This window comes from Silurus aristotelis (genome assembly GCF_946808225.1).
Source record: "Silurus aristotelis genome assembly, chromosome: 19".
NCBI lineage: Eukaryota > Metazoa > Chordata > Actinopteri > Siluriformes > Siluridae > Silurus > Silurus aristotelis.
This window is the reverse complement of record NC_139592.1, coordinates 20,210,644-20,232,863: the sequence shown is the minus strand read 5'-3', so window position 1 is coordinate 20,232,863 and position 22,220 is coordinate 20,210,644. Positions and strand designations below refer to the sequence as shown.

General features: G+C 40.9%; 2 protein-coding genes across 4 annotated transcripts; both read left to right on the top strand.

Moving 5' to 3' along the window:
* The first annotated feature begins 913 nt into the window (after positions 1-913).
* On the top strand, positions 914-14,448 carry galnt6 (UDP-N-acetyl-alpha-D-galactosamine:polypeptide N-acetylgalactosaminyltransferase 6 (GalNAc-T6)). Of its 2 annotated transcripts, XM_083570700.1 has the most exons (12): positions 920-1,186; positions 1,257-1,305; positions 4,034-4,517; positions 5,389-5,561; positions 7,818-7,967; positions 8,362-8,596; positions 10,746-10,863; positions 10,956-11,156; positions 12,446-12,577; positions 12,670-12,771; positions 12,869-13,027; positions 13,708-14,448. In XM_083570700.1, exons 3-12 carry the CDS (start codon positions 4,042-4,044, stop codon positions 13,819-13,821), a joined length of 1,860 nt encoding a protein of 619 aa, XP_083426826.1. In that variant the 5' UTR covers positions 920-1,186; positions 1,257-1,305; positions 4,034-4,041; the 3' UTR covers positions 13,822-14,448. The 2 variants fall into 2 exon arrangements, with proteins under 2 accessions (XP_083426825.1, XP_083426826.1); XM_083570699.1 differs by lacking the exon at positions 1,257-1,305 and having other exon boundaries at positions 914-1,186.
* Positions 14,449-15,024: 576 nt separating this feature from the next.
* On the top strand, positions 15,025-22,183 carry LOC310742085 (glucose-6-phosphate 1-dehydrogenase-like). 2 transcript variants are annotated; one of them, XM_083570709.1, is made up of 12 exons: positions 15,025-15,507; positions 17,016-17,053; positions 17,147-17,255; positions 18,159-18,373; positions 18,585-18,743; positions 19,446-19,571; positions 19,662-19,755; positions 19,838-20,024; positions 20,109-20,344; positions 20,837-20,913; positions 21,010-21,102; positions 21,185-22,183. In XM_083570709.1, exons 1-12 carry the CDS (start codon positions 15,394-15,396, stop codon positions 21,288-21,290), a joined length of 1,554 nt encoding a protein of 517 aa, XP_083426835.1. In that variant the 5' UTR covers positions 15,025-15,393; the 3' UTR covers positions 21,291-22,183. The 2 variants fall into 2 exon arrangements, with proteins under 2 accessions (XP_083426835.1, XP_083426834.1); XM_083570708.1 differs by having other exon boundaries at positions 15,052-15,507; positions 17,147-17,261; positions 18,165-18,373.
* Positions 22,184-22,220: the final 37 nt, after the last annotated feature.

Genomic DNA, 22,220 nt, shown 5'->3' with positions numbered 1-22,220 from the left:
GATCATTGTAAAATGAATAGAAAACTATTTAATCCACACGAATATATTTGAACTTGTGCAGTTTGCTACAGATGCAGGTTGCTAGCTTCGGCTAGTCCGTTCAATCAAAAGACCTGAAAATGCCACCGTGATCGGACGCCTGCTAGATGGCCTCAGAGTGGCCATTTAAAATCTGGTTAAAGCAACAACCTTGAAGCAGCATGAACTGTAGCACCACAATGGGTTCATTTTTTTCACGGCAGAGCTTCACCCCAGCAACACGTGATGTGATGGCTGAAATTTGATTGGACCTCAACATAACCAGACACTGAAACAGACACTACAAAATTAAGTGAATAGACTATTAGGAATAATTTAATAAATGTTTATGGATAAAAATAATTCTGATAGAGTAAAGGCCAGCAGAGAAGGCCTTACAGAAGGCCTGGCGGCCCACCACGGTTTTTCTGTTTTTTTTTTTTTTTTTGTAAAAATGCATGAGCCATCATTGATGGCATTCAGGCCTCCAGTGTAAAGACCTCGCTTGCATATTAAGGCCACCATGTAGACCACGATCTCAGCGCTCACGTGTCAATCAATAGTCGACAATCTCGGCTCTCAGCAGCCAGTAACCCGAGACCCCCATGCCACAGCGGCATCCGAGCTGGTACTTAATCGCTCCTCTGTGCATTATTCATACCTACTCAGGTAATGCTTGTAATCCTATTGCGGCCCAATTCAGAACTTTAATTAGAAGTCGTTGGTGAAATTTGCACAAGTATTCGTGCGTTTTAAGTGTTTTTTTTTTTTTTTGTATTATGTATGTATTTTTTTCAATGCACCTTGACGTAGGAAAGTGTTTCACAACGTTTAGCACCGCCTTTCTGACGATCGCCTTCGCGCGCCATATACCATTCCTTGACGCGCCGCGCCTGTAATCGGGCGGCGTTAGGACCGCGCGGACCGCCGCTTGAAATACAGGACCGCGCGGCACCTGTTGCGTTCAAAAGGGAAACCGGGAGGACGATGTGTTTAGCTGCTCGTTTCATCCGGCAGCCAATGAGGCAGACTTTACGACATCATTGCTATCTATACAGACACACACACCCACACACACCCACACGCACACGCACGCACACTCCTCCACGCGCGCTCACGGGAAATAACGAGTTCATCGGTCACGCGCGCTGAGCGACGCTTCCTCCAGGTAAGTCTTCTAAGCTCTGAAGATCTGCTCAACTGCTGACATGTGTTTTCATATCTGCATGTCCTTTTAGGAAAATTTCATCCCGGTTTCCTCCTCGACTTCACTCCAAACACTTCTTGGTAGGATCTGATTTGATTTCTATCTAAATATCAATATAAAAAAAAAGGTAGAAAAATGAAGTTCATTGCACTTCCTTGAAGGACCTGTTGTGGTTCGGGATGTTGAATGCAACATTAATCAGGGTATCAGTTACACCAGGTTAAAAAGACAGAAAAGAAAGGGAGGACATGAAGGTTTATTTCTTCTGTATTTCAAGAGTCGGATTTCCTGTTCGACGTTAACACCGTTCATGAGGAAGTTGGACTATGTGTTTGTGAGTTTAAACAAACAAACAAACAAACAAACAAAAAAAAACATTTAGGTTACACCTTCTATAATAATATAATATTCATGATTTCAATGAACTGGTGAAAAGAGGACACTTGGAGAATCTGGGTCTCTAAACTTGAGACTTTCTTTGTAGACATTGTGATTAAAAAGGTGAAAAAATGGCCAGGCGAACCTGTTTTGGTGAGTTGGTTATGCAACTTTCACAAAGAATGAATCCTCCTAGTTCAATGACACGTCTGACTGACGCTCCTTTAGTTATTAGTGAAGAAAGAAAGGAATTTGTAATTGTATTTGCGTAGGCACAATTGCAGAACAGGTAAGACAGGTAGGCAGATTGTTGACGTTCTCAGAAATGAAGGATAACCTGACGCACGAGTGCGTAAATCCCAAAAAACATCAAACCTCAAACCGGTGAAAGAGATGCTGTGTATATTCACCTTATTGTAATTAATGTTTCGATAGGTGTATACCCTTGGTGTCCAGCGTGTATTCTTGTATTCGCACCGAATGTTTCTATAAGTCATGAATTTTTTATAACCAGGATCCATTTATTCATCTTAACATCTTAAGGAGATGTTTGATCCCGGTCAGGGTCGCCAGGAATATTGAGCTTGTTTCAGGAACACTGGATGCAAGGTGGAAGCTGGAACATCAGTCCTCCACATTCAGGCCATAGAAAGTTCACTTAACAGAAAGCACCTTGATGGAAACCGAGATGTACAAATGAAAATGTGGAAATCCACAGTTGATCCCTGGAACACTTTTTTTTTTTTTTTTTTTTTTTTTTTTTGGCATTTGAAGGACGTGTTCTGGGTGAACATTTAGCCAGACGACTGACTAAAGTGTTTCCAGTGAGACGTCTCTTGTTTGTAGTGTATAAATGACAGCTTTGGAGGTTATTGAAGGATTTTTTGATTAGAAAAAAATATATACAAAAAAATTAATAAAAAAATAAACATTTAGGAGCATTTTGTGTCAAACAATTTTTACTGGAAAATTAAAAAAAATGAAGTCTTTGCTAAAGAAAATAAAAGTAAAAAATAAATGTAATAATTGTAATAATATATAATCAATTATTATTATACTAATTTATATTATATAATTATAATATAAATAAAGGGGTGTAAATGTACACGTATTCGTACCGAAATTTCTAGGTGCAGTGCTCGAATTGAGTCAAGTCTTATGGGGGGGTCCCCATTTGTTGTGTAATTCATATATAGTTTACTAAAATAATCTTTGGGACCCCCCCCTAAGTCTATTCTTTACTTGTCATGGGGTGTCCCTAATGCCTTATGGGGGGTCCTGGATTTCTCTTAAAAGGAGAAAATTCTGACAATTCCACATATCGATTGAGTGAGTGAACGAAGGATGGAAGAAATGAAGACATTTGTTAAAGGATGATGAAACAAGTAGAACAGTTAAGTAGATCAAATCGTTAGAAAATTAAAGATAAAACACAAACGCACAGTTACATGCACATCCGTATTAACCAAATCAGGGCTAAAAAATGTAAACAATTTAATTACATTTTTCCATTTATTCTTTGTATTTAATCAATTTAATTTGTGCCAATGTAAAAAAAAAAAAAAAAAAAAAAGAGTATTGCATTAATTCGGTTTATATTTAATTTTTTAGAAAATATTACTTTATATATTATTTAACCAAGCAGGAATTTTTTTTGTATTTTGTTTTAAAAAAATTTAAACTTTAGATGATCACAAACGGTAGTATTAATAAACGGAGTTAATAAAAAATGACAAGCGATTTTTTGTTTTGCATTTCTTCCCCCTAATCGTACCATAACCGAACTGTGCATTTGTTTTGTACCGTTACACCCCTAGTAAATATATATACACACAAATTCCCCTAATTTGTCTTTTTAACAAAACCCTTTATCAACAATTTGGTCCAATCATCTGAATAAATGTTCACTCATAACACGTCTTCTCTTCTCATACAAATGTCAAAAGGACCCAGCATTCATTTGTTTACTTCATATCCATTTTGTGTGTGTATGTATGTGTGTGAGAGAAAACTGTTGCTCCTAACAGAACAATAGGAAATGTAATTCCTTCCTGTATTATTTGCATATTTTCCATACAGTAGGGCATCAGCCAGTGTTAAACTATTCAGAAAACTGGGCTTTAAGTTTTATAACCCGACACTTCTTGTCCTTGTTCTGTGTTTGGGGTCTGATTTGTTGTCGCTTGCCACAATAGTACAATGGAGAGCTGAAAATAAGAGCATGGCACTGTTGGATCTGGTGTGTGGGTGTGTGGAAGAAAAGTGTGTGTTCAGATCACGTGGTTGGTGCAGTTCACTTTATCCACCTCATCAGATAATAAGATTGGCTGAACGTGCTCCTGCGATTAACATAAGGAAAACACAGCAGTTATATTGATACTGTTTCCATGGAATAACCTCTAGGTTTTCCTTGTGCCTCCTGTATTCCAGCCGTTAGGATGCGCCTAAAACGTCGCGTCTCGCCGTTGAAATTGGCCGTGCTGGGGGGGGTGCTGTTCATGCTGGCCCTTGTGGTTATCCAGAGGGACGTTGGTAGTGGCATTCAGGAACCCTGGCTCCAGGATTTATCCAACCGGAAGGAGCGAATGATCGAAATGGTTCGCGACGCAGTCAACAAAATGGCTTTCCAGATACCAGGTCAACCAGACTCTTCACAGACGCCTTTAGAAGGGAGCATGGAAAAAGTTTGCCCCTCAGGCTTCTACACCCAGGACGAGCTGAAACCGTTGTTTGAGCGGCCGCCGGAGGATCCGCAGAGCCAGGGCGCTGAAGGGAACGCGTTCCAGGAGAACAATCTGACTCCAGATGAAGTGAAGGAGAAGGAAGAGGGCATGACTAGGCACTGCTTTAATCAGTTCGCAAGTGATCGGATCTCCCTGCACCGCAGCCTTGGGGAGGACACCCGGCCCCCAGAGTAAGAACATTTTTGTATAGGATTTATTTTTTAATTCCACGATTCATTAAACATTTACTGGGTATTTGTTCTTTTCTACATGTGATCAAGTGCAAATATTCGCTTTCCCTGATATATTGACATACTTTCTCATAGCTGAGCAGTATTGTGTTGACACAAGTGCTAAACATTTATGATTGTTAGGCAAACACTCATTGTTGATAATGTTCTGTTTTCTCACTTAAAGAGCTGCTATTCCTGCTTTCAATTCCGAGAGTGAGACAAAAAAAAAACGCTAATAAGAGAAGCAACTGTTTTAACGCCACGATTAATTAGCTTTATTCATTAAAACATTCTATAACAGGAAAATCTAAAAATCTCTTGTTCTACGGAACGAGTCTCCAGCGATTAGTAACAATCGGCGAGTTTCCGCATCAGAGGAAAGTCATCCGTATCGTGCAGTTCACACTTTGTGGCTTCTTAGTGACGCCACAAGTCTTTTTTCGTTTTTTTTTTTTTGCTTCTGGTTAGATTTAGCATAGAAAAAAGAAACGAGAAGTTGGTGTTCACGCTATCGCATATATCTGCTATAACTTGATGATAAGTGATCTAGGAAATTTGTTTCATGGACGTTCTTTTGCAGCAAAACGTGACAAGAAATGCGTAAAACGAGCAGCAAACAAATTTGCTTCACAGACAACGTAAGCAAAAAATTTCTTCGTATTTGCAGATATTCCACAGCATTAAATGACAACTTTTGAAAGCGTAAAAATACCCCATAGCTGGTCCTTTTCCTACAACCGCACGTCCCCGATTGTTTTCTTCCCTTATTAGCGTCTTTCTAAATGAAACCCCTTTTATGATGGTGCCCTTAACGACGTCCATCCTTCAGGTGCGTGGAGCGCAAATTCCGCCGATGTCCCCCTCTCCCCACGACCAGCGTGATCATCGTGTTCCACAACGAGGCGTGGTCTACACTGCTGCGCACCGTCTACAGCGTGCTGCACACCGCCCCGGCCTCCCTGCTGAAGGAAATCATCCTGGTAGATGACGCAAGCACGGCAGGTGGGTGCGGCGTTTGCCGAGAGCGTGCGATAACACTCCAGCACAGGATTAAGCCCAGGATCTTGGCCCTGCACTCCGCTTTATTGGCGTAGCTCTGCCCTAAGTGCAAACAAGACCACCGTGACGAGGCCAATCATCCTGTAACCGTATTTGTACAACATGTCTCCGTTCCCATGCAGACACAGTGCATGAACCATGAGGAAAAGAGGATCAGTCATTAAAGCTTCTGGTGTATGTCTTCAAATATAAGTTGTGGGTAAATTTTTTAGGAAGGATTTTTTTTTTTTTTTTTTTTTTTTTTTTTTTTGTAAAAAGGGAACTTGAAGGATGGAAAAAAAGACTTACTTGCCTGTAGACAACTGAGTCATGCAAAGTTTGGTGTTTGCACCACATTTAAATGGAGGGTATTTTTCAAAAACTACACCATATGGACAAAAGTATTGGGACACTTGACTGTTTCAGACTTTTCCATATGTTTATTTTTTTAATACTGTTACCACACAATTGTATAGGATGCTTTCAGATGTGGAAGCATAAAATTTTTTTCTTTACTTGAACTAAGACACCCAAACCTGTTCCAGCATGACAATACCCCCGTGCACAAAGATAAGCTTTAAATAATTTGGAGTGGAGGATCTCCTTTTATAGATCTCTGTCCTCAACCCTATTGAACACTTTGGAACGAATTGGAACGCTGACTGCACCCCCCCCAGGCTTCTTCACCTCACCTAGATCAGTACCTGACTTTACTAACACATTTGTGGCAGAATGAATCCCCACAAATCCCCACAAGTACCCTTAACAAATCTAGTTAAACATCTTCCCAGAAGAGTGGAGGGAATTATAACAGCAAACTGGGACTAAATGTGAAATGTAGATATTATCGGATATTATGGTCGGGTGTCCACAAACTTTTGTCCATATAGCGTACCTAAGTGTTAGCGAAATATTTTCACAGAGGCGCTAATTTCCCAGTGTGCATCAGTTTTTACCCGTTAAGTAAATTAGATTTTCTGATATGAGCGGTAAAAAGTATCAGTGGAAATACAGGTTCAAACTCAAACGTCAGCGGATTTATTTGGACAACTTTCTATAGTATTTCGGTTTCGATGAAACTGGGGACTTTTACCACCTCGGCACATAAGTTTCCACAGGCTAAAACTGCCTATACAAAATGTCTAGGTATATCACAGGCCTGAACATTATCTACACTATACAGCCAATCGTTTGAGGACAAACCCACCATCACAACTTGTGCTTATGTATCCATTTAGTTCAGATTTGCTGTAACAATAACCGCCACTGTTCTGGGAAGATGTTCCACTAGATGTTGGAGAGTGCTTGTGGAGATTCGTGCTCATTCAGCCACAAGGGCATCAGTAAGATCGTGTATGATGTAAGGTGAGGAGACCTAGGGTGCAGTCAGCATTCCAGTCCATTTCAAAGGTGTTTATTAGGTTTGGGGTCAAGACTCTGCGCATGACACACTAGTTCCATTTCCATTTGGTTGCAGAGAATCGAAATTTGTACTTCTACAGCACACAAAGAGCTTCTAGACAACTGTGTGCTTTAAACTTTGTGCAACAGTTTGGCAAAGAGCCCCATATGGTTTTTCAGGCATATAGCGTATGAGGAACCACCGATGAGACAAAATGCAGTACGAAGTTAAATGCAGTCACCTCGTGGTTACATGAGGAGTCACACCTAATTCCACCCGTATAATCGGTTCATCTTGTAGTTCAACGGATTCAGGTGTGGCTTCTGCTGAACTGGAATTTAATGACATCGCTTATATCCATGCTGGTTAGTCTCAAGTAATAGGACCGAACAAATCTGTCATAGCTGATCTATTGTCCAACATAAAAAAAACTAATCCAGTTTTTTGCACACTACCACCACCATGCTTTACTTTTTTCTGGTCACCAGTTCATCTTGTAGTTTAATAGATTCGGTGTGGCTTCTGCTTAACTGGAATGAAAACCTGCATGGGGACCCACACCAGCACTTTCCAGATAGGATTAAACACCAGTGATATCCATCATAGATGATTATATTGACCAATATAAAAAACAAATCCAGTTGTTGTGCACTACCACCACCATGCTTTACTTTTTCCTGCTCACCATTCACTTCAGTATTATTTTTATTTATTTATTTATTTATTATGACAACTTAAATCATTTTGATAGGATTAATGTGAGATAGAAGATCACCATTTGTATGATCACTACGATTTTCATGTCCCTGGACTTACAGGTCACCTGCACGCTCAGCTGGAGGAGTACATAAAGATTCTGAAGGTGGTTAAAGTAGTGCGTCAGGCCGAGAGGAAGGGGCTCATCACGGCCCGACTGCTGGGAGCCAGTCATGCTCAGGGCGAGATCCTCACCTTCCTCGATGCTCACTGTAGGTTCACACATTTGGTACATAATGTTTACCCCTAATTACACACTCACCGGTCTTCATTTTGTTCCTGATAACTTCTGCTTTTCCCAATATATTTATAAAAGTTTGATTTAAAAATTTTTCGCTTCGGTCTCGTTCACATGCAGTTCTTTTCATGACGTGTGTTTAGCACAGGACCGACGTTCTCGCCTTTCTGTCACCCACGCTTTATAAATGACCCGAGTCCTTCAAGACGTTAAAAAAATTAAGTAATAAAATAACCTGCACAAGCAAGAAGAACTCGTAGAGCCAGTGGTTATATTCATTGTCATACTCTGTATTCAAGTGCAATTAAGTTAATGAGAGGGTTTTTTTTTTTTGGGGGGTGTGTGCATTGTTTTCTTTTTTTCTCCAGGCGAATGTTTCCATGGCTGGCTTGAGCCACTGCTCGCTCGAATTGTGGAGGAGCCCACAGCCGTCGTGAGCCCGGAAATCACCACCATCGACTTGAACAACTTTAAGTTTCTGAAGCCCGTCGCCAGCGCACGCGCTCACAACCGCGGGAACTTCGACTGGAGCCTGACCTTCGGCTGGGAGGGCATCCCTCATTACGAGCAGGCGAAGCGCAAAGATGAGACCTACCCTGTCAAGTAAATCTCTCTCGATCACCTGCACTCTTATGGTCCCTTTCTTGCTCTCGTCTTGTTGTTTTTGTCCCACTGCATTTGTCTTTTTCTCTGTTTGGGACATTCTAAAATGCTGAACGTGGCTTAATGCGATAATTCCATGTTTTTATAAGACCACTCTCAGTAAACACATCAATAATTAAGCAGACAAGTGCACGAGTCCAGAGTACGAATGCTTAAGGCGTAATTAAATAATTTTTCTCTCCCATAGAAAAGCTTAACGGGGCAAGACGGCGTTTTTAAAAAAAGACCAAACTCAACTGTTGTCTGTACAAGATCTGATTTATTATTAATGTGTTTACCGAGTTTGGTCTTTAAAAAAAAAAAAAAAAAAAAAAAACGCCGTCTTATTGCATTAATCCATGTTAAGCTTTCTTTTTTTTTTTTTTTACTCTTGTTCTCACTTAGTCACTCTATCTCCATCTCTATCTCTCTGTCTCACTTTGTGTCTGTCGCTGTCTTTGTTGCTTATTGTCTCTTTGTCTCTTCCCCTAACATTCTCCTTTTTTGTCATCCGGCCCCTGTCTCCCTTTGTGTATATGTTTGTGACCATGTCTCTGCCACAACACCCCCCTCCTCCTCCCCCATGTGTTTTGCCTTTCCCCACACACATTTTGTAGCTCATTTTGCGATTGAGATAAGGTTGCTTTGTCTACAGGTTTGCAGAAGCCTTTACGACGGCATAGCGACTTTATTGGTCAAGGCCGCGTTTTACCGCCGCACTCGATTTCAAATGACGTGAAACAGACGTATGTTAACATTCAGAAATGTAATATAGCACTCAGTGAACGTGTGCAGCTGTAGGTTAATGTTTAACAGTAGCTCAGAGGTTTGTCTTCTAGCCGTACGAGGACATGGTGTGTGCTGGATCTTTGTTTAGAAAGAATTTATATTCCATATACGATTTTTGTTTTTTAAAGAGGCAGGTAGTGTTAAAATAAACGGTATAAAGGATTATGCATGTTAAGTAAACTCTGAAATATAAATACCTGAGGAAAAAAAAATCAGTTATGAGTGCACATATTTGAAGAGTGTTTTGTTAATCTGTTGGATTACCTGATACAATTACAATGTAGACAGACAGACAGACAGACAGACAGACAGACAGACAGACAGACAGACAGACAGACAGATGGATAGTGATACAATCCTAATTGTATCACAGTCACCTCTTAAAGATGTAATTAAATGTATACAGATTTGAAGGGTATAAGTGTTGAATTATTACCATAGGATGTAACTGTCTTTAAGTGTCCTTTCTGTGGATGAAGTCCAATTATTTCTATTTCTGAATAGATTTTTACCCATTCGCTGAGACATGCATATCTTTTAACATTTATTGTTATTGATTGAGTACTTTACTTCAATATTGTTTGAGTTATGAGGGACCTCAGGGTGTAGTATTAATAATAATAATAATAATAATAATAATAATTAATTATTATACTACAATATACTACATTACTATTATACAGTAAAGTTAGTATAATAACAAAATATATATATTTTTAAACATTTATTTTTAAACACACTTTTATCTGCTTAGAAATTCAGCTGACTGAGCACAAACACAGTCATGTACCAAGATAACACTTGTCTCTAGGTCTGGAGGTCTGGAGATACTTACTTTGCTTTTTGATTCTGCAAGTTCAGCAGTTAAAAAAAGATGCATATGCTGCCATTGTCTTAGAGAAACTCCTGCTGATCAGCTGGTGGCTCCTGCATTTCGGGGGAATTTGCAGATGAACCCGTGTGGGGGAAAATGTTGTCTTTATTCCGAGTGGTTTTTTTTTTTACAATGAGCCCAAACTAAAAATTAGGGTTTGCCAAATTAGATTATGTTTATGATGATGTCTGATTTGCTGAGTCAAACCTCCATGGAGGTTAATATATTATAGAGATTTATAGACATTATGATGTAATAATAATGTCCATAATATGCATATTTATATATTATTAATTCATGAATTATAAATTTTGATTCAGTCTTTACACAGCCCTGACAACAAAATCAAGGGAGGTTTGTCTTTTTTTTTGGAGGGAGGGGGTTCCCCATTGTTGGGTAGATTTTGGATTTCACCTTATTTACATGTATGTCTTCTCTGTCTTTTAGAACGCCGACCTTTGCCGGAGGTTTGTTCTCCATTTCCAAAGCCTACTTTAAAGAAATCGGTACCTATGACGACAAAATGGAGATCTGGGGTGGCGAGAACGTAGAGATGTCCTTCAGGGTTTGTTAAAATCTCTTGTTTATACTACACACACACACACACACAGGTTCTCTTATTTTATTTCATGTTGCTAACTTGAAACTAACACTCAGGTGTGGCAATGTGGAGGCCAGCTGGAGATCATCCCGTGCTCTGTGGTCGGTCACGTGTTCCGCACGAAAAGTCCGCACACTTTCCCCAAAGGAACCGAAGTCATTGTGCGGAACCAGGTCCGCTTGGCCGAGGTGTGGATGGATGATTATAAGCAAATTTATTATCGCCGCAACCAGCAAGCAGCCAAGATTGCCAGAGAGGTAAAAATTGTGTGACTCTGCGATGAGGTTCTTTTAAGTCAAATTTGCCACACTTTAGGAAAAAATCAATTATGTAAAATTTGTATGTAAGGACTAGTAGTATTGTATCGAGCATTTGGAATAATCCCAATTTTTTGCTATGAATCATCTTGAATGGTTGCAGCTGTATCTCAGGACTGATTTGTCTTTTCCAGGCTTGGCCAAGTACCAGCTTTTTTTATTGTCCACTATCGCTGTGACTGCACACGTTTGAAACTGTGACTTCACAAATAAGTCACTGAGCAGAAAGGTCAATTCAGTGAAGCTAAACAGCACATAAAAGAAAGGGATTTGCTGCTTTATTAGTTGCTTTTGCCTTGTGCAGATTTTGTCTGCACAAATGAACAAATTAACTTTGACTTGTGAATTTGCAAGACTTTGATTTGTGAGCCGCTGCTTATTTTATTAACACCAGACTTTCAATGGACTTTTACCTGCAAATTGGAAAAAATCATTAGCCATTTTTTCACTGGCAAAATATTTGCAAGTCAAGTCTAGGATCTATAGTTTCGGGGTCTAAATTGAGTCCAGAATCCCAAGGTTTGGGGTGTAAGTCAGGCACAGAGTCTCAAGATTTAGGGTCCAAGTCAAGTCCAGGGTCTAGAGCTTCAGAGTCCAAGTTGGGCACAGAGTCTCTAGCTTTAGGGTCTAAATTAAGTCCAGGGTCTCTAGTTTAGGGTCCAAGTTGAGTCCAGATTCTCAAGGTTTGAGGTTGAATTTAGGTGCAGAGTGTCTAGCTTTCGAGTTCAAGACAAGTTCAGGGTTTCTAGTTTAGGGTCCAAGTTGAGCACAAAAATCTCTAGCTTTCGAGTTCAAGTCAAGTTAAGGGTTTCTAGTTTAGGGTCCAAGTCAAGTTCCAGGTCTCTAGCCTTAATATACTAGTTGAGTCCAGAGTCCCAAGGTTTGGTGTCCAAGTCGGGCACAGATTCTTTAGATTAAGGATCCAAGTCAAGTCCAGGATCACCCAGTTTAATGATCATGTTGAGTCCAGAGTCCAGTACTGTAAATAGTGTGTTGGTGCAAATGATTATTTTGAATATATATATATTAACCAGCAGGTATTGACGGATTAAATTGTATGAACTTGTTAGCAAATAGTTTTTAAAGTGCCTGGTGTTTATGCCTCCTGTTGTAGGACCACTTGTTGATTGATGCTGTCTTTAATTGAATGTCTTTGTAGTCATGTTCCTCTGATTGTATACTCTTGTACTAGAAATAGACCAACACAATGTTGTTTTTGGGTCCTGCAGATGAGCTACGGCGACCTCACAGACAGGCTGAAACTCAGAGAAAACTTGCGCTGCAAGAACTTTACCTGGTATTTGAACAACGTCTACCCAGAAGTGTTTATTCCTGATCTTAACCCTGTTCACTTTGGAGCAGTAAGTCTTCCTTTTATGTCAGCAAAACAAATTAAAGATTTTATTTCATCATGTAGATGAGTTGATCCTGTACTCTTTTTATCACCATGTAGCTTAAAAACGTGGGGTCTCAGAGCTGCCTGGACGTGGGGGAGAATAATAATGGAGGAAAAGCAGTTATTATGTATGTGTGCCACAACATGGGAGGAAACCAGGTATGACCTGCATCTCTACTGTTGGTAAAATAGTCAGTTTCTCCGAATTTAAACGCCTGGGTTAATTCTTAGAATGACTTAATATTTTTTTCTTTAGTACTTTGAATACTCAACACACAAGGAGCTGAGGCACAACATGGGCAAACAGCTGTGTCTGCATGCTACCTCCTACCCAGAGCAAGTGAAGATCGAGTTGTGCCACCTGAAGGGGCGCGGTACTAACGTCGCCCCCGAGCAGGAGTGGATCTTGAGTGAGGTATTGTTCACTCACTATTTCAGTTCAACTCGTTTTGTGAGTTTTGGTGGATTCGGAGAGGTGCAGGATCACGTCGACTGAAAATGATTATGAAAAATGAGCAAGGTGTATTTTCTATATTCAACACGCCGTTTACTGCTAACAAGACACCTGACCATAACACTTTTTAGGAACTTTACATTCTACATTTCGGCCCGATTTGCTGTTCTAATGACCTCCACTTTTCTGGGAAGATGTTCCACTAGATTTTAGAGGGCGCTTGTAGAGATTTGTGCCGATTCAGCTACAAGTGTGTTGGTAAAGTACTGTAGGTGAGGTGAGGAGGCCTGGGCTGCTGTTCTGATTCATCCCAATGGTCTTCAGTAGGTTGATGTTAGAGCTCTATAGCAGGAGATCTTCCACTCCAGCCCATGTGTCCAGCCAGGTTTTAGGTTTAACAGTTCAAGTAAATGGAAAATTGAATGCATTTAACAAGAGCATCCAATCGATTGAAGTAACAGTTTTGAGTGAAAAAGTCACAGTGTATACAGTATATCAAATATATGAATGATAATGATTTACATTATTGATTATATTTCTTGGTGTCCCTTCACCTTAAACACCATGAAAATAAATCTCATTCCACAGACAGAACACGTAGTACTCCTGCTAATCGACTTCTTTCTTTTGCTGTTTTGTAGAAGCAGTTAATAAAAAACCCTTCCTCGGGTAAGTGCCTACACTTGAAGGACAACCAGATAGTCATGAGTCCGTGCGACTCGGGAGACCAGCATCAACATTGGATATTCAGCTGATCTCCGTCTCTGTCGAGATGAAGTTCCAGCCTGAAGGACAGCTGTAACCTGTGCTTTAATCCTACTGGAACTCACTTCTGGTCCATCTGAGTGAACTGACAGCATGTGGGTCATTTATGTCCATGTAATGGACCAAACTTTAAAAAAACAAAAAAACCATTGAAGGTTCTGAGACTCTGAAATCCAAATGGAAGGACCGTTCCCTGGCGTCAGTATTGTTTACACTCTCACCAAACGTGTGCCTTCAAACTGTTTCTTTTAACCATTTTATTTATGTTTTTAAAAAGTGTCTAATAAGTATTTTAATTTTTTTTCCAATTTTATTTGAAGACCGTGGAAAACGGGTGTTTGTTTTGCCAATCGGACACGGCGTGTATTATTTTTGTCCAAAAAAAATCATTCCGTTCTTCTGCCGAACAAGCCAAACTCAAGTAGGGTGTTCACCAAAAAAAATGCTTTATTTTTATTTCAGTTCAGACAGAAACCATGAACATGTCTCTCTCCTCAGCCATTTTATTAACGATCCGGATCGTCAACCAGGTTAATGTCCATAAAGTGAAGACATGAAATAGATCCTTTATGTTCTTGTTGTGATTAAAGATTTCTTGGGAAATTTTTATTCCTCCATGATTGTGTGCTCGTATCTTTTTCGCGCTTTGGGGATTTATATAAATGTATAATTGGTTAATAAATGCCAAGCAGTCAGGATCGGTCAGGTCGGGTTTCTTCTTTATATCTGCACTGTTGCGTAAATAACCTGCATGAATATATGAGGGAGTGTCTGGGAGTGGTAGTGATGTGGAGGACATGTAATAATGTTTAATGAGTAACGAAAAAAAAAAAAAATCGGTCACACTGGTTATACTTCATCTGGGGTCAGTGATTTGAATGAAAAATGGGGTGATTTTATTCAATTAAGATTTTGTGGTTTTAATTTCCATTCATGAAAAAAACAATTTTAAATAGATGACTTTTGTCTAGTCATTGTATTTTACTTTTTATATTATTTATTTCACTTTTATTTTGTTATTTGTTTAATTTAGTTTTTTTTTGGTTTTGTGTCTGATTTCCCATTTCAGTTGTTAAAATGCTTTTGTAGCTTCCCATGACGTCACCCGAGTTGGTCTCCGCTCCGACGGATCCTATTGGTCAGAATTCCACGACCCGACAAATCCGATTGGCCGGAAATCCGTTATAGCTTTACACGGAATACTCCTCGTGCGGCGTGACGCCTCTGCTCGCGCACGCTGCCAGAAAATCAGCTTTCCTTCACGCTGTTTTTATTGAATACAGAAACGGAGAAATCGTTCGCTGTATGAAATCCGCGGTTTGCTGCGGTGCACTAATCTCATGCACGGGCCCTGAAAGCGCGAGCGTATCGCGGATTATCTCCACCAGCGTTATCTTCATACCTACACGGTGGCACGAGCGCCTTTTTTGTTGCACGTTTAATACCATAAATATTGTTTTGAGTGGGTGTGTGTGTGTGTGTGTGGTGTAGATCCGCTCGCGCGGGTGTGTGTTTGTTTCGCTTTCATTCCGCGTGTGCAGTCGCGCTCGTGCTTCTAAAGGATGAGTTTGTTAGCGCGATCTCAGTCCCAGGTGTTTGGAGAAATTCGGAAGGAGCTCTATGATGAGCACGACTTCCGACAAGTTACTCATGTGTTCGTGATCATGGGAGCATCGGTAAGTGAAATGCTCAGGCTTTACTTCCAGCCCTGATCCCTGAAGCTCTGCAGATCTTCCTGTAGCTCTAATGCAACACTAGATAGACAGATAGATGAGCAGCAACGAAATGAGTGTCAAAACAAAAGTGAGTCGACCCTGAGTGATAGCAGCTGTACATCATGTAATCATACAAGGTCACATGTCCTTTTGTCTGCTTGGCAGGGCCATACAAATGTGTGTATCTTGTAATAGAGCAGATAAAATTTACTTTGAGTACAATTCCCTCATACTGAACAACTGAGCTACAGTCCATCAGCCAGGGTCATACAGAAGGTCATCCAAGAAGGGTTCCACTCTGAACAGGCTTTGCAAGGGTCCATCAAAGAAGTTGAGTCCTTGTGCTGTGCGTCAGGTGCAGTTTTGCAGAAGCTGCTACAAAAAGAGATGCACGAGGGCTGCAGCATTGCTTTAGAGGTTCTGTTTTTATGGTTGTCGTCCCAGAAGGAAGCCTTTTCTGAAGCTGGCTCACAAGAAAGCCTGCAAACAGTTTGCTGAAGACATCCTGTCCAGGAGCATGAATTGCTGGAACCATGTCCTGTTGTTTGATGAGATGATTGGCTCAGATGGCGTCCAGCATGTGGGGCGACACCTTTCTTGATAAGGAGTACCAATAAAACTGTCTTCCCCTTCAGTGAAGCATGGTGGTGGCAGCATCATGGTCTGAGGCTGCAGGAGTGCTGCTGGTTCATTCATGTGGAGCTAAGTTTCATTTAGGGAAACATGGATTCCAACATGTTCTGAAGCAGAACATGACGCCCTCCCGTCAGAAACCGGGCCGAACGGAAGTTTTACAACATAATACGACCCCAAACACTCTGCCAAGATGACAACCGCCCTGCTGAGGAAGCTAAAGGTGATGAAGTGGCTAAGTATGTCTCCAGACCTGAACCCTATTGAGCACATGTGGGGAATCCTAGAGCAGAAGGTGGGGAAGCACCATGTGTCTAACATCCAGCAGCTCAGTGATGTCACTATGTTGAAGTGGAAGAGGATCCCAGGAACCTGTGCAGCTCAGGTGAATTCCATGATCAGGTGGATTAAGGCAGTGTTCTATATCAATGGTGCTCACACAGAATATTGACACACAACTTTTAAACCTGTACTACTGCTTTAAATTTGCCAGAGCAGACGAAATTATGTACATTGTTTTTTTTATGCTATTTGCATACTTACCTCATGATTATCTCTGTAGATAAACCTATAAACTAAACACCGAAACTGTACTTCCTCATTTAAAAGGGTGTGTATGTGTGCCTCAGAGGGAATAGAGAGCCAGTCTTACATGTTGTAAAGCAGGTTCTGTGAGGGACACTGGTCCCTTTACGTTTAATACTTTATAGCCTGCTGTAAGCCACATGTCACCAGATTTGGTTCTCCTCAGAGTGTCCCTCCTTTTATTCAAGTAGAAATTACAAGCCAAAAAAAAGTCAAATCCGTTTTTACATTTTTGTTTTTTTCAATTTAAGGGGGATCTTGCCAAGAAGAAGATCTACCCAACACTTTGGTGAGTGTCTAAACACTGTGTGTGTGTGTGTGTGTGTGTGTTTTCAGTTATCTGTCTAATCCTGCATTTTTTTTTTTCCTTCTTCTTTTTAAGGTGGCTTTTTAAGGATGGACTCCTACCAGAGGAGACCTACTTTGTCGGGTTTGCTCGTTCCAACCTGACGGTGGATGACATCCGCGCCGCCTCGTTACCGTATATGAAGGTGAAGGTCGTAAATTGTTAGTATTAGCTCTAAATGTAGAATAAGCCATTTTATACCAAGGGCCTTGTGAATTCTCGATTCTGGTTGGCTGGAACGTGTGCTTTCAAAGCACAGGCCTCCAGTCCACCCACTTTAAACACAGGCCTCCTCAGCAGGTCAGAGTTTTTCCAGAAACATTAACTGTGTGATGCAGACTGAGGTGAAGCAGTGTTATTAGTTTATAGGATTAGAGACAACACTGTGAACGTCCTAGAGTCCTAGAGTGGAATGTCCCCTGCAGAGACCTGAAAGTGTCTACTGACTGTCCCCATTCTACCTGACCCAGCTTGAGAGGATTTGCTCTGAGGAATAGTGGGGTCCAGGTGTCAAAACTCATACATACAAGATTTGAGGCTGTAATTTTTGCCAAAGGTGCTTTAACTAAGTACTGAGTCTAAATACTTATGAACAGATTTCTAGAATTATTGAGGTAATTATTAAAGTGTAGATGAGAGAATTTATTTATTTTTATATATATATATATATATATATATATATATATATATATATATATATATATATATATATATATATATATTTATATATATATTTATATATATATATATAATGATTTTCTACTTTAAAGAGTAATTCGTAAAAAAAAAAAAAAAAAAAAAAACCCGGAAATGTAGCTTGTAAATATTGTACATCGAACTTTTACCGTTGATACCATATGGCTTTCGTATTCTGTTTTTAGATTATTATTAGACATTATGTGGAACATCTGCCATGAGCCCCAGTGAGTTCTCCTTAATGATCTCAAACCATAACGCTTAAAAAAAAAACCCAGAATTAATAGTTTGACAGTTGCTGGGTTATGGATTTAATTACCAATATAGGAGTGTTGTGTGTTCCTTATATCAGGTGAAGGACACGGATACCGAGCGTCTCTCAGCATTTTTCCAAAGGAACTCGTACCTGGCTGGACGCTATACAGAGGAAGAGTGTTTCTCACAGCTGCGGTCCCATCTGAACTCTTTGTGCCATGGTACCAGCGCCAACTATATCTTCTACTTGTCACTGCCACCCACCGTCTACCACGTCGTCACCACCAACATCCAGCACTGCGTGAGCAACAAGTCAGTACCCGATTCAGAGGATTTTCTCAGGATGTTTGATGATTTTTTTTATTTTGAAATCGAGACTTTATTTATCAGTCTTACTTCTTTGTCTCTGTCTCCCCCTATCTTCCACTTACTGCGTTCTCATCTCTTGTTCTCTCGTTCCTTTTCTTTGCCTGTGTCCTACCTCTTTCCCCGTCTTTTCCTTGTCTCATATTCTCTGTGTTAGGGGTTGGAGCAGGCTGATTGTAGAGAAACCTTTTGGCCGGGACCTGCAGAGCTCGGAGGAATTGTCGGCACACCTCTCTTCCCTCTTCAGCGAGGATCAGATCTACCGCATAGACCACTACCTGGGAAAGGAGATGGTGCAGAACCTCATGGTCCTCAGGTGATGTGTTACACACTGTTTAGACAAGCTCCCGAATGCACCCGACCGAGCGTTTGTGTGACTCGCGTGACTTGTTTGGAAAGATCCTCATCCTGACTATACAACGCAATGATGCTGAAAGCAATGCTGAGCTTTTTTTCATCTTTTATTTCATTTAATGTCTCACAGTAGAGGCCAGTGAGTTACCTGCCCCTCCTCCTGCTGTTAGATGTCTGCTATTCGACTGTTAAAATAATATCAGGTTCATCCAAGAACTAGATTTAACATGTTCTTAATCTAATATGCATAAAGAAGTGTGAAATACATCATGTGGACAAAAGTATTGGGACACCAGGCTTTTCCAGCCATATGTGATTCTGTCCTAAACTTTTACCAAAAAATTGGAGGCACACGATTATATTACATGAAATTTCTTTCCCTTCACTTGAACAACGAGACCCAATCTCCATGAAGCTCTGACCTCAACCCTTTGGCCTCCTCACCTCAGTACCTGACTATTAACCCCCCTGTGCTTCTCCACAAACACACTCCAAAATCTAGTGGAACATCTTCCCAGAAGAATGAAGAAAGCACACAAACCTTTGTCTATTGATTGTAACACACAAGGGTGTGTGTGTGTGTGTGTGTGTGTAAAATCATGTTCAGTGGATGCCTTGTTGATATTTTAACTCTTTTTCTGTACTAATTTTTTTTCCTTTTCAGGTTTGGGAACAGAATTTTCGGCCCGATTTGGAACAGGGACAGCGTGGCCTCTGTTGTTCTCACGTTTAAGGAACCCTTTGGAACCTATGGGAGAGGAGGATACTTTGATGACTTTGGTATTATCCGGTAAAAAAAAGAAGAAGAAAAAAGGTGTATTTTTAAGGATTGCGAAATCTGATTGACTTCTTATACATTTCTTTTGCTTCCGTCTCACAGTGACGTCATGCAAAATCATCTTCTCCAGATGCTCTCCTTGGTTGCCATGGAGAAGCCTGCTTCAACCAACTCGGATGACGTGAGAGATGAGAAGGTATCGTCACACACACCGATCAATCCAGTTTTTTTCTTAATCGGACAGTGATCAGACTCTCGCGCTCGTCTGTGTGTTTCAGGTGAAGGTGCTAAAGTGCATCGCGCCGGTGTCGCTACGTGATGTCGTGCTGGGGCAGTACGAGGGCAACCCTGATGGGGAAGGGGAGGCTAAACTGGGATATCTGGACGACTCGACTGTTCCTGAAGGCTCCCACACGGCTACTTTCGCCTCTGCGGTACTTTACGTCCATAACGAACGCTGGGAAGGTGCGCCAATTTTCACTTGAATTCTTATTGTTCTTCACGAGGAGATCGTCGCCTGCTCTTATACCGTTCTGTTTTCCGTAAAAGGGGTTCCGTTTATCCTGCGCTGTGGAAAGGCCTTGAACGAGCGCAAGGCCGAGATGAGGCTGCAGTTCACCGACGTTCCGGGTGACATCTTTAATTCGCAGTGCCAGAGGAACGAGCTGGTGATGCGCGTGCAGCCTGACGAAGCGATTTATGCCAAAATGATGAGCAAAAAGCCTGGTGTGTACTTTAACCCCGAGGAGACGGAGCTGGACCTGACGTACCGTAGCAGATACAAGGCAAAACATGCTCACTTTCACTTCACCTAATGATCAGGTTTCTTATCCGATTACATCAACACTGGGTTTACCCATGGCATTTATTTATTTCTAATGTGCCATTTAAAACAAATGTCCAAAAGTATGTGCAAAAGTATCTGGACACCAAAGAATCACATGTCTGGATTCAAAAATGACAAACTTTAAAAGCACTGTTTATATAGAATGTATATGAATACTGTCGATTAAAGAATCTGGACCTCGCTGATGCGCTGGTTGAACGAGCAGACCCTCACAGCCATGCTTGAAAATGTAATGATATTTAGAGCCCAGAGTAGTTGAGGTTATTCATAGCAGTAAAAATCTTGAGTAGGATTTTTTTTTTTTTTTTAATGCAATAAGCTTGAAATCTGGTATGTTCAACTGCAAGACATCTGTGAATTTTGCCTCCACAATTTAAAGTTTCTTGATTGACTTAAATTCTGCATGTATTGTAAAATCCCCCATATACAGGATGTGAAGCTCCCTGATGCCTACGAGCGCCTAATTCTGGATGTCTTCAGCGGAAACCAGATGCACTTTGTGCGCAGGTGAGTCAGTTACCTTCATGTCACAGCTGTCTAAGTGGTTGATTTGATTTGTGAGTCATGCCTTTCTGTCTGTCTGTGTGTGTGTGTGTGTGTCAGTGATGAGCTCAGGGAAGCCTGGAGAATCTTCACCCCTCTCCTCCACCAGATTGAAGCAGAAAGAACAAAACCGATCCCTTACATACACGGAAGGTAGGACGTCGGTCAAGACGCATTACTTGAATACTCCGGTTTTACTCGTTTACACCGTTCTCATTCCCTGTTTCCTCACTAGCCGTGGACCAAAAGAGGCAGACGAGCTGATGAAGAGGGTGGGCTTCCACTATGGAGGAACGTACAAGTGGGTCAACCCTCATCCCGTACAACACTCCAATCTCTGAGCACTGATTAAGACTTGATTCGCCTACTGGGAATCGAACTTGATGAAAGGAATGCGCTTGATATTTTTCACTTTTATCTCCCTCGAAATGTTTTGTACGACGGGGCGCATGTTTACAGCGACCTTCTCAGCATTGTTACACTTCTTACCACTTCAGTTAGTGGTAACCGTCTTTGGGTTGTGATTGGTCATTTCTGAGCACTTAGATTAAAGAGAAAGATAAAACTTTGACCAAAGCGCAGCAATGCCGATGCTTCCTTTTCGTTTCTCTCCGTCGAGTTACAGGAGCAGCAGAACGTAAGCGTGTTTCTGCTAATGGTGTGGGTAGTGAGGCTTTAAGAAGAAGCAATAAGTTCAGTATTTTACAACCTATTCAGTATTATAAGTTTTGCTGCAGAGTTTGTAGTGTACGTGTTTTTTCCCTTTAGGCTTTGAGCCCCATGTTTACTTTCTACACAACAAAGCCAAGAATGCTAGTTTAGTTTTCAGACGTATAAGGGTGTGGCACACTCAGTGAGTTAGCGAGGTAGGAGCTAGTGTAATTTATTATTTAGGTGCCAAAACAAAAAAATCCTAACCTGCTTTAAATCACAATCTTCAAAGCCAGGCCCGGTCTGGACACGTTCCAATCAGTCTTCACGTGTTCGACACGTTTGAATGTAATGAGACGTGTCCTAATCCTGAAGTAACCCTGGTGGTTGTGACTCTCGCTCTCAGGTATGTGGCCTAGCCAGGGGGGAATGTTGTTACTCAGCTCGGAGGATAAACCAGTGGTCTGGTGTAAACTGGAATGTGTTAAGTGAATAAAACACTGTTAACAACAAACTGGAATGTGCTACAGTCGTCCTACAAGCTTTGAGTTCAGTCTTAAATTAAAGGCACTTCATACCTAAATGTGTGGGTTGTTTTTTTTTTTTGTTAACTATTTAAA

Excerpts from the sequence above, each read along its gene's own strand:
- galnt6 (XM_083570699.1), top strand. The coding sequence starts at position 4,042 with ATGCGCCTAAAACGTCGCGTCTCGCCGTTGAAATTGGCCGTGCTGGGG. Across the intron at positions 7,968-8,361 it reads CACCTTCCTCGATGCTCACT|GCGAATGTTTCCATGGCTGG; the intron begins GTAGGTTCACAC and ends TTTTTTCTCCAG. Across the intron at positions 10,864-10,955 it reads ACGTAGAGATGTCCTTCAGG|GTGTGGCAATGTGGAGGCCA; the intron begins GTTTGTTAAAAT and ends ACTAACACTCAG.
- LOC310742085 (XM_083570709.1), top strand. The coding sequence starts at position 15,394 with ATGAGTTTGTTAGCGCGATCTCAGTCCCAGGTGTTTGGAGAAATTCGG. Across the intron at positions 17,054-17,146 it reads AAGATCTACCCAACACTTTG|GTGGCTTTTTAAGGATGGAC; the intron begins GTGAGTGTCTAA and ends CTTCTTTTTAAG. Across the intron at positions 18,374-18,584 it reads CAGCACTGCGTGAGCAACAA|GGGTTGGAGCAGGCTGATTG; the intron begins GTCAGTACCCGA and ends TCTCTGTGTTAG.